Genomic DNA, 11,779 nt, shown 5'->3' with positions numbered 1-11,779 from the left:
CTGCCCATTTGTGACTTTTCCATTCCACTAGAGCTGGCTTGAGCCATGATGCCTCTGCCTCTTTTTGAACACTTTTGGGGTACCAAATGGTTTCCAGAGCAGTGTGAGCCCTTTGAACTTGACAGAGTGGCACCAGTTGGGCAGCGACAGTCCCAGGGCTGCAGTTGTCCTGTGGCAGGACAAGTGGGCTGAGCTGTTGGGTTGAGCTGTGGGCTGGTGCTGCTCACATGGGTTGCAGTGGATGGTTGTGTGCCTTATCTGCTTCCTGTTAGTGCAGGATATATAGCAGGGCTGGCTGTTCATCATGCTGCCTTTCCCTGTAGGATGAAGGCAGAAGTAAAGCACAGCTAACGGCACCAGTAAGTACAGCGGTTCCTCACCTCATATGTTACTGCATGTGTGTCCTTGTGGGGGTGCAGGGGCAAAAAAGTATTAATGCTCTCATTCTTTATGGAAATACAAGAAACCCTGTCCTGGTTTCACTTAGGCACCTTCATGTACTATTAACGGCTTAAAAATATGAAGGTGCCTCATTGCTTGGTGAGATTTGTTGCTAACAGGAGCAGTCCTTAGATGCTCAGGATAGTGGGCTCTTTTGGCAGGGCAGGGAGACAAAGGCCATGGAAAACCTGTCAATAATCTCTTATTTGTAATGTTCAAAAGGAGAATATAAATTGCAGACTGTACCTCAGGTTAGTATGTATTTTTAAAATCTTATTATGGGACTTTCCTGTTGTGTGGAACTGCTCCTTGGATTCATCAAGCTGTCAGCAGAGTGTTTGGAAAATTATAAATTTTGCCATTGCTGCCATAGCATCAGCTTTCCTTGCTGAGAAAGTCAACTATTTAAAAGAAAAAATCAAAGCCTGCCCAAAGTGCTTGATTGATTGGTGCAATGTGCTCCATTCCTGCTCTGAAGCATAGCCTGTCACTCCCATTGCTTTGTTCTTGCATACTTTGGGATAGGCAGTGCTCAGTTCTACCTTCACTTGGAGGTGTTATGGACATATTGACATCAGTGGTAAAAGGAAGTTAACTTACCCTTCATGAATTTATGGTATTTAAGTTTGCCCATTGGATTTGCTTTCTGTTAAGCATACAGTTAACCTCTTTTCATTCCAATTAGTTGAAAACTAAGGATTTCCTTCCTTCTGTTTTGAACTGATATGTAAGAGGAAATCCGTAGATGTTCCTGTTTTGAGTAAACCTTTTACTAAGGAGTTCTGCTTGTGCATTTAAAAAAAAGAATGGAAAGAAAAAGGTTACGTTGATTCAGAAATAACTATGCTAGAAGTAGCAGATCCATTTCTGAAGGCTTTGCAGCCAAAAAGCACAGTGCAAAAATGCTCTCTCCCTGTTTACTTTTAACCTCTGGTTTGTCTTGGATCTGATTCTTAGTAGGCGGTGTTATCTTGCAGAAATTGCAGCCTCTCTCGCCACCCCTTTTGTGTGAAGGGTCCTGCCTGTAAAAGCATGAAAATGCATCCTCCTGGATTGCTGTTTTTCTTCTTAGCAGCATGCTTCACTCCCACAGCTGACTGCCAGAGTCAGAAGGTAAGTCTGTGAGTCTTTGCTTAAATGTTCATTGAACAGTTCTTCATATTTGGATGGTAGCATGTTAGGAAATAGTCCTCACCACAACTCATTTTTTCATTTACATTTAGTTAGGTGCAGAATAAGATCAGTAAAAACTGTAGAGGCTGTAAGGTATCTTCTCGGTAGAAGAAGGTAGTTTAGTTCTTTAGTTCTTCCAAACTGAAGAACTAAATATAAGGTTGAAGGGAGCTTCTTGAGTTTTAAATCAGATTAAATTTTTGTCTGTGTTTGGTGTTGAACTTGAAAGAGGTAACATCAGAGGGAAATACTCAGCATCTTTGTCTTCTGCTAGTTTCAGTATGTGGGATGGGAACTTTGTGTCCATCAGGACAGATGTTTTCCAGGAGAATTTTACTTTAAAAAAAATTTTAGTCTGATCAATTTGTCCCTTTGCAACAGTTTGTTTCAAGTATATTTCCCAAAAGCTCCTCAGTAAAGATTGTTGACTATTTGCCATTTTATTTCAATTTTGTTGATTTTCTCTTGATTCCTTCATCTCTGTTCTTGTGTTTAGCAGCAGCATCTAGGAGAATGTGTGATACCTTTGTAGATCTGTTCTCTAGACTCCGTGGTGCAGCAGCCCAGTTCCTGTGGGCTGGAATTCACACTAATTCACATTATATTGTCTTCTGTCATTTTTTTCCTTGTGTCCTGCTGTTGGAGGAATGAACTGGCCTGCTATGCCCAGAGTTGTGGGGGGCATTTGGAAATTCCCTGGGGAAGGGAAACACCCTATGGAGAGTTGTCTTGTCTAGAATGACACAGCAGGGCCTTGTGGGCAGTGGATAGACCTGTGAGTCTTAAGGACTTGATTTAGAAAAAGCCAAAGGACTAAAAAGGTGCTTCAGTGTCAGACCTTTAGGTGGAAGCTTCTGTATAGACTCTTTGATGAAAGGGCCATAAATGAATACTAGGAAGGCTTGTAGGATCATTACAGTGACTTGAGCACAATCATGAAGTGTCTCTAGGGGTGGGTTTCATCTGTCTGGGCACGTGTTCCAGGCAGATGGGTTTCAGGTTGTGTTCAGAGACATGGGCTCGTGTCTCCAGGTGGTGCAAGTGGAAATGTAGGTTTCTCTACTTGGAAGACCCTCTGTTGATCTGTGTAATCACTGAGGAGTCTGGCTTGGCATGAAACAGTTACATTATCAGGTAGTGAGTGAAGTTACAGTGAAGTTAAATGTTTTGAATCACCTCTGGAGCCATTTATTTAATCCAGGAATAACCCCCTTTTAGAGTTTTTCCTCAAAAATTCCATCTTTATGGAGAAAGAGAAGAAACATTTGAAAGGTTTTAATGGGGGATAAAAAAAAATAAAGATCAAATGAAGCCTTCTCTGACAGTTTAGAAAACCCCTTGGGTCTGATTGGAATAAAAGTGCTGTGATTCCACAGGAGGCTTTTCATGGCTCACAGGGGCCATTGAGAGAGAAGGGAGATTGTGTTCTACCTGGTTGTCAGTGATGTTACCTCAAGGACTCAGCTTTAATGTTTCAAACATGACAGTGACTTTGTTAGTCTGATTTATTTATTTTTTATACCTCTTGCTATGGGCTGGAGAAGGTGCAGCAGATGTGAGAACCATTAAAGTTTTTCTGCTGGGAGAAGTCCAATCGCAGGCTGTGCTGGAAGAGGAATGGAGGCAGCTGGGAAATGAGAGTGGTCCCAGCAGTTCCCATGTTTCAGTGCTCTGCAGCTGAGATGCTGGGAAACACCCAGGGCAACCCAGTAGCTGTCATGTTATGTGATCTCTGAGCTTGATTGTTCACCCTCATGCTAGAAAGTGTCTTCCTTGAACAAGTGTGAAGAGATTGTGTGTCCAGGAGCTGCTGCTCTGTTCAGCTTTCAGCTCAAGTGTTATTGAGAGCTACCTGGGGAGATACATGACTATAATGATTCAAGCATGTGTCTACAGCTCTGTTTTGTAAGGGACAAATGCACTGGAACTTGGTGATTCAATAGATAATGGCTATTTCCAGAACTGGCTCCCAGCATTGTTGGAGCCGAACACTGACGTCCAAATATGTTTTTCTTTCTTCCTTGAGATTTTTACCATGCAGAAGGATTTGTGTTATGGTTTGGGAGGAAAAGATAAAGAGTGAAAATTAGAGGAATGAAACTAGCCCTTACGAAATACTTCCCAGTTTATTCTTTTGAGTTGGAATACAAGAAATGAGCACTTGAGAAGTGAGGGACATCTGTTCAGAGAGGAGGGAAGGAAGCACTGCAGCATCCAGAAACTTCAATGTGTCTCAGCTGAGTGCAGAGAGCACTGGTTGCTCTTGCACAAGCATTTGAGTGCCTGGAGAGACCACAGCGCAGTCTGGAAGACAGAGGCTCCCTGACTCTTAACTTCTTTTGGCTACAGCTGGATGTCTTCTGCTTTAAAAACTTCTTTTCATTTTGGAGATATTTGAGAGCATCATTCTTCCTTTCCTCTTCCTTTGTACACAAACTGTGACCTAGTCCAGGCTCACATCATCACCTGATCAGAACAGTGACTGTCACCAGGCAGCACTGCTGCATCACAAGGACAGATATCCCCTCTTGCTGCTTCCTTTCCCGTGGCTTTGCACTTAGAAACAGCAAAGATGAGCCCAAGGGAGCAGTGCATCATTGTTTTCCATGAGGCTGTGTCCCAGGAGCCCCTTCTGACTCAAACTTCTGTCTGTCTTTCATCCTCTCCAGAATTGGAGTATCCAGACTGTCGCATTTATGTCCCTTGATCCCCTCTTCTGCTTTCCTAAGACGCAAAACTCTCCAGAAAATGACTGCTTCATCAGTTCTGTCACTCAAATTAGAAGGGAAATATTTTTTTTTTAATACTTTTCCACTCAGCTGTTTTCTTCCTCTTTCCTCCTGCCTGTTGCTGCTGACACTAGCATATTTCCTTATGAAAAGGGGAAGGTCTTACTGGAAAGCTGCCTAAAGCTTATCAAGTGCCCCAGTAGGGTAGGGGGCATTCCACAATAACTGTCTTGTCTTAGAGGTCTGCAAGTAATTAAACATGGCAACAGGGAAGAATGACAGACATCCACTTCTCCCACTCTTCATTTCCATTGAGAAATGGAGCCACATTGATGAAGGAAGGAAAAGGGAAATAGAACAATGTATCAATAATGGTACCTCCAATTATTGATTGGTACCAATCTCCACCACCATGACAGAACAAATTTAATGGCCCAACTATGTCTGATGCCTGAAAGTACAGCTAAAATAGAAGGTTGGAGAATTTTAATTTAGTGTTTTGTGCTCTACTGTTTATTGGGTTTTTTTGATACAGACAGGGTGGCTCAGATACCTGGTAAAGGTTTGTGGCATAATTCTAATTCACAGGAAGGAGCCCACATCTGTATTTCTTGCTCAGGCATCTTCCCATTCCTGTTTCCAAGGCATTGTGTCAGGAAAGGCTAATGCTGGGATTTGGTGGAACTGAAAAGACAGGAGCTGTGCTGTTCTGTGAGACCCATGTGCTTGGCTTCAACTGGCTCCTTTCAAAAGCCCAGCTTTAATCCAGAGTCCTAATTTAAGATCCAATCAGATGACTGGATGGACTTCTTCCCTACCCTATCAATGGCACTGCTGATCTTCAGAGGCAGAGTACTCTGGAGGCAGCACCTTGTTTATTCATCCATATTGTTTGTCTTGTCAGTTTTGCTCCATGAAAAACGGGAAATCTCTGCCAGCTCTGTGTGGGTGGAAGCATAAGGAACAGCAAAGCTGATTTCTGTTCTCCTGGATAATATCAGTAAAGCTGGTGCTCACAGGAGAGATGGATTTGGTGGATCTCATATTGGTTTTGAGCTCTTTATAATACAAGGGAGTCCTTGACATAAGAGGTTCCTTAGGGATTCTGCTACCAGGGGAGCTGGAGGTTGCTGTATGGTAGGAAAGCCTCAGAAGCACAACTAGAAGTTAATATCCATGGGAAGGGCAGTCACAGACATGGAAATAATTTCCCTCACTGGGTGACATTCTTGCTTGTATGGCTGCAGAAGGTGGATCCATAAATATAAGAAAAACCTCAATGATTCCAGTCAAAGGAAAGGAGTTGGGAAACATTCCAGGGACATGTCCCTGTGGACTTGAGGGTTATCACTCAGGAGGTTTTTCTGACAGGGTCTGCTGCCAATCATCTGGGAGGGCCTTCCTGAGCTCTTGATAACTGATGGGAAGCTGTGGGCTTCCTCCCTTGCCTTGAGGCAAATGTATATACTCAGACTTAAGTTCAGAGGAAGCAAAGCTGAGATTGCTGATGGGAATCCAGAACAAGGAGTTCTGAGGATAGGAGGGCTGCTGCATTAGCAGCATTGTTCAGGATTGGCTTAAAAGTTACAGATCAAGGCCTCCTCCCAAAATTTGATCTAATGTTTTTGTTTTTAGAAAATACAGTTCCTGTAGAGGCACAGTTGAGATGGGCTCTATGGGTTTTTTCTAGTCAATGACCTTCTGGGGCATACACAGCTCAGGCCTCTCAGCTTTTCTCTGACATCAGCAGTGACAAATAATGTCTTTTTTCACAATTACCTATGAGGTTTCCATGCAGTTACTTTTTTCCAGGAGTTTAGAAATTCAAGGAAACACTTTTGGAGCAAAGTCACAAGTTTTAATGACAGTTTGGCATGTGATGATGATCATTCACCCTGAGGCTCTGCTTTGTCATTTGTGTTTCACTTGGGAAGAAAGGTTGTGCAGAGGTGCAGGAAAGCCCTGTGAGGAAAACCAAGCCCCTGAAGTCATTCTGGTTGGATGGGAGGACTTAGTTGATTTATTCACCAGCCATGTGATATATCCAAGTGTCCTACCTGATCTTCATGCCAATGTTTATGGAGTCCTTCTCACCTGGGGTCAAAGTGTCAAGATGTTCAGAGAGGTGCAGAACACCTTTCCTTTTCACCCACCTCCCTGTACCTCCTCATAGACAATTGCCACGAGAAATATTTCTGTGAGCAGCTCCTGGCTCTGGGAAATAGACTGAACTAACACAGTCAACTCTGCAGACCCATGGAGCAGCAATAAACTGGATTTTATCAGTGGCATGGAAAAGATAAATGCTGTGTTGTCTTTTAATTCTGTGTCATCTGGAAAGGGTTATTAATTTAGGGCTTATCCTCACACACCACTACCACATGTTTGTAAAAGTTCAGCTGAAATGAGCAGTTCAGAATTGTGGTTATTTTAGAAATGGTAAGAATTTTTGCTGTGGGTCATAGGGTCAAATACAAGATAGCTACGATCTGCCCTGTTGATCCTAGCTGAGATCCAGGTGGATCCAAGCATGAAGCAGCATGGCAGAGGAGTTTAGTCCATGGGAGTGTGTGGTAATTCCCAGCAGCTGCACTGGCCACTGCCCTCCCCAGTGATATCTAACAAATGGTGCAACTTGATAAAGATATTAGAAGGTTGGCAAGATAACTGCCTAGGATAACAATTTAATCTGGGGCTATTTCTGTTCTGTTTTTTCTTTTTAAGTTAAAATCCAAGCGATGCAATATCAAGACAATGTTCACCTTGACTACAACATGTACTTCTTGTGCTGCAGTGCCTAAAATGTTGTGTCCAAGAGGCTGGTTAAAGGCCAGCCAAAGATCAGGGATGAGGGACTGCAGGTAAGGCCTATTTCCTAACTGTGTTATGCTTTGAGTGCAGCCCTTCTATGCTGGGAACTTCAGGGGAACACACACGTGGTTTTGGGCTGTAAAGGTCCACAGAGTTTTGTTTTCAGATGGGTTTATGGCCCCTTTGACTGTTGCTTTTGTCTCCTTGCAAATCCCACAGACTTTTTGCTGGGCAGGTCCTATATATACAGAACAAATTAAGTGACAATAACCTCTTAACTTGCCCTAAGCAACCTGAGTTTGCTAATCCTGCTGTAGCAATTTAACAGAGATCTGTCTAACATAGAAACCTGTTTCAGACCCAGAATTCCTTAGTGGCTTATTAGGAAAATAATATAATGATAGTTCCCTTTGTATATCCTCCCAGTTTCCAGCAATAATCCTCTGAACTTTTAACCTTCCTAGCTCACTTTATGACAATTGCTTTTTCATATGTTCCTTGCTCATGCTCTGTTGAGCTTGGCTGGTAGGAAAAGGATGAAGGAAAACTGAATTTACTAGGAGGCTTTTGTAAAATGAAACACTATAGATTATTGTTTGTATATGTATTCAGTAGTGAATGTTAACTGTTAATATATAGCTCCATTGTCTGCTCTTTCTCTGATTCCCTCAAAATACTTTAAAAATAGCGGTGGCAGTTTTGCAGTTTACAGCAGTTTTTGCACACACACAGGAGTCAGATGGAAGCCAAAGCAGCAATGCTATTGAGACAATTTCCAAGTTCCTTTTGGGAAGGATGTGGTGCCAAAAATAAAATGAAGTGTAAGAATAATGTGAGTCTATGCAGCTTTTCTGAGTGTTATCTACTCTTGTGGTGGTTGTTGGACAGACACAAGAATAGATTTGTACTGTGTACGTGCAGAACAAGAGGCACTGCCACCAAGGACTCATCCTGTGTGTAAAGGAGAGAGATGATGGGTTGAAAAAAAGATGCTTCTTTGAGGGATTTAAGGCATTTTTTCCAAGATTTGATAGAGAACCTGTGAATATTATGGCTATTAAATCCAAATTTACAGCATTTTGGTCTGGAATCCTTAGTAAAAGACAGACAGGGATGAGTCCTGGAAGGAGATGTTGTTCCTTCAAATTTATTTTAGATGTGAAGTCAAATGCTGAGTCACCCTGGAAATCCTAACTTTCTTTCTGTGCTGTTTAACCCTTCAGCACCCAAGGTTTCCATCCTGGTTCAAGATCCTGTCTCATGCCCAGTCGCTGACAGGTTTCTTCTAACCAATCTTTGAGGCTCAAATCAATGGGCCTCTTTAGAGAAGACATAACTGGAGTGAAACCTCTTGTGTGTGTGCATGGGATAGGGGATGAGGGCCCTTCCTTCCCTTCAGAGCTCAGGGCACTGCAGTGTGATTGCCTAGAAACCCTCCAGCAGGCCTGTGCTGGGTTTGTGGTATAATCATAATCTTGGATTATTCTTTTTAAGATACTCTGTCAAGTTAGGAGAAAACACCCTTACCCTGCCAGGGTGCCATCACCTGTGTAAGAAGGAAATTGAGGAGAAAAAGTGCTGTCCAGGATTCTGGGGTACAGAGTGCTACGGTAAGTTTTGGGGTTTTCTACAACAACCTCCAGCTGTTGAACAGGTCAAACCAGTTTTAATAGGAGGCATTAAATATAGATTGAGGAGATTAATTTTCTTTATTCCTTGAACACTCACAAGGTCTCCATTATCTGTCTGGGAGCATATCTCTCTGTTCAGCACATAATCTCTTTGCTCCAGATGAGTTGAATCCCCTTAAATTTAACACATAACATAACCTCCTGTGGTGGAACTTCCTTTTGTCTCTTCTATAAAAATAAACTTTTGGAAAGGGATGTTTTTGTTCCTCTTTACAAAAGTTTCCAAAGGAAGAGGAAGATCTTTCTGATATCCCTCTTGTCTGTGGTGCGTGTGCCACATGTGCTGCTCTATAGTCTGCAGTTAGTCAGCTGTTCAGACACAGAAAATACTTAGCAATTCCAACCCAAGGTGAAAATAACCCTCCCAAAGCTCCCACTCAGATTTATGCCAAGTAATGAGAATTTATTTGTCTTGCCTCCAAAATCCAAAAGCAAGAACTTCTAAGCTGAACATTTCTCACATTTGACTGATGGAATATGGAAAGACCCCCTCCAGTTCTGCAGAAAATGGGAGACTGAGAGTGCTTGAGCCTGTTCTCATACTGGCTTTGAACAAGCAACTAGTTTCATCAGAGAAATCACAGATTTCAGAATTATCAAAAATAGTCCTCAGAATTTGGAGGTGCCTCACTCTAAAGATGTGGGGACCCTGTTTTTCTGGGCACACTTCTAGCTCTTCATGAAGTCAAGGGGAGCTGAAAATGCTCAGTGTCTTTGCAAAGCAGGTTCCTGTCTGTTCATGGTTCCAGAACTGCCCTCACCTCTCAGTGCTGCTGACAGCAGTGGCCCAACCATAAAAAATGTTTCAGTGCTTTTGTTGAAATTGAGTTATGGCTTTTTGGAACTTTTCCTTAGGCCTTTCACCTCTGGGCCAGTATTAGGCATGCTGGATAATTTGCTGGTAAAGAGGCCTTTGTTTTGTACAGCTGGAATACCTGGGGCAGGAGGAGATGGAAGGGTGCTGGTTGTTCAATTTAATCTCATCTGTCCTGTTTCTTACCTGCTAGAGTGTCCAGGTGGCTCTGAAAATCCCTGCAATGGCCATGGGACATGCTTGGATGGTATGCAGCAAAATGGGACCTGCATCTGCAAGGTCAGTGCATGATTTACTCTAAGGGTGATGAGCTTTGTCAGAGGGAGTTGTCTGTGTGCTGTCTGTGCAGGTGCTCTGGGTGGAGGCTGCCCTTCTGCCTGGGAGGCCGTTTGCAGCTCCTTTCATCCCAGCATCAGTGTCTGTGGTTTTCCTGCAGCACTGGAGCTGTCAGCAATAGCACTAAAACACTGTTGGTGATGGTGTGGAGTTGGGAAGAATCTCAAGGGTGAAATAAGGAAAGAATTGCATTAATTTAACCCCTGATCAGTTGAAATAATTGTGTCTGTCTGTGGCTGCAAGAAGCCCTGAGACACTTGGCTTTAATGAGCTGTACCCAGCTCATTAGTAGGCAGGGGCTCCCCTGCAGGAAAAGAAGGAGAGATGAGAATTTAGGGCAGATTTTTTTTTTCTTTTTTTTTTAACCACTCCAGAATTAGTAAAAGCAAAGTGTAAACAATTCCTGCACATTTAAATTGAATAGACCAGTGTTTCTAAAATGGATAGAATCAGTGTCAGACTTTAAACTTTCCCTGATGAACTGTATATTTTTACAGCATCCTTAATTAACAGCTTAAATCCTACCTCTTGGACTTGTCTTTGAGAAAAGTTGATTTTGGATTCAACTCAAAGACACTTTATATCAACTACAATGTATGCTGAAGGTCCCTGAGTCCTGTAAAATCAATGTAAAAAGTCCCACTGGTATTAATGAATTCCAGATTCCTTTTTCAGAGAGATATCAGGAGCCAGCTGGAGCATCCCTGTCTGTCTCCAATTAGGACATTATTTCCTCAGTGCCCACCAGTTTCCTGGCATTTGCATGCCCTCTGTGTGTCAGCTTACACTGGGCTCTCCTTTGCCATGGGGGCTGGCTAGCACTGGAGCACTGAACAGATCAGTTTTCTTCACTGTGTTGCTTCAGGTGTCACAGAAAATCAAAAATGGGGAGAGACTTTAAACTATAATGATGTGTGAAACAATAGAGTGATACAGAAAAATAATATCTGGCATATCTTGGGGCCCTTCTAGGAGGAATACAGTGGGTTTGGCTGCCAGAATTGCCGGGATGAAAATCGTTTTGGCCCAGACTGTCAGTCAGGTAAGAACAAGTCATTCAAGAGAAACCTCCACAAAAATAACTGAAAACAAGGAAGGAGGAGGAAGAGGTTGAGTGAGGAAGGTGCTGGAGAGGGGGAAAGTGGTAGAGAGCTGGCAGTGTTCAATAGCAGGTGTCTGGGCATTTTGTCTTTGTGCCCTTCTGCACTATCCCATTAAATAAATGATTCTCAGTCTCTCACTCAAGCAATCCATTTTTCCTCTTGTAACTCTCTCTCCCTACCAGGTCTATCCCACTTTCCTCTCTCTTTTTAGCCAGGTCATTGCCTACATCCCTGAGACCACCCACACTCACTTCCTAACTGTTCTTCTGACTCCTATAGCAACTCCACTTGTCTCTCAGCTTCTCCCTTGCTGCCCTCTATAAAAACATGATTACACACTGTGCTGCCTCTCATGTATGGCATTTTGGGAAGTGAATTTTGGGCAGTGCAGCTTGGCTGTTAGAGGAGCCCTTTTTGTCTAGCTCGTGTTTCCTTGTGTCCACACAGGCGAGATGGGTGTGATCTTGGTGGTTGTGCTCATGAGTTAAAACACACTCCTGAAGAGCTGGTCTAGGTCTCGTATTCAGAGCTGCTCTTACCTCATCTTCTTCAGTGCAGGACACACAATTTACCCTCTCAAAACTCTAACTGGCATGGCCAAATTTTAAAAGGAGCCAGTGGATTATTGGTGGGAAATCAGGATGCCAAGTCCCAGGGCAGCTGGCCAGTGTGTTCCTGGAG

General features: G+C 43.0%; 1 protein-coding gene across 4 annotated transcripts in view; it reads left to right on the top strand.

Annotated features, from left to right (window-relative positions):
- The first annotated feature begins 275 nt into the window (after positions 1-275).
- Positions 276-11,779, top strand: part of STAB1 (stabilin 1) — a 53,814-nt gene continuing 42,310 nt past the window's right edge. Inside the window, exons 1-6 of one of the 4 annotated variants that reach the window (XM_015640947.2) lie at positions 276-359; positions 1,419-1,554; positions 7,068-7,204; positions 8,649-8,764; positions 9,853-9,938; positions 10,968-11,037. In XM_015640947.2, the coding sequence (XP_015496433.1) occupies positions 1,474-1,554; positions 7,068-7,204; positions 8,649-8,764; positions 9,853-9,938; positions 10,968-11,037 (490 nt within the window). In that variant the 5' untranslated portion in view covers positions 276-359; positions 1,419-1,473. Of the gene's footprint in view, positions 360-1,223; positions 1,555-7,067; positions 7,205-8,648; positions 8,765-9,852; positions 9,939-10,967; positions 11,038-11,779 lie in introns of those variants that run through there. The other 3 variants (XM_015640948.3, XM_033517588.1, XM_033517587.1) reach the window with 3 other exon arrangements.

The sequence above is a fragment of the Parus major genome, chromosome 12, assembly GCF_001522545.3.
Source record: "Parus major isolate Abel chromosome 12, Parus_major1.1, whole genome shotgun sequence".
Taxonomy (NCBI): domain Eukaryota; kingdom Metazoa; phylum Chordata; class Aves; order Passeriformes; family Paridae; genus Parus; species Parus major.
This window is presented reverse-complemented; position numbering and strand designations above follow the sequence as displayed.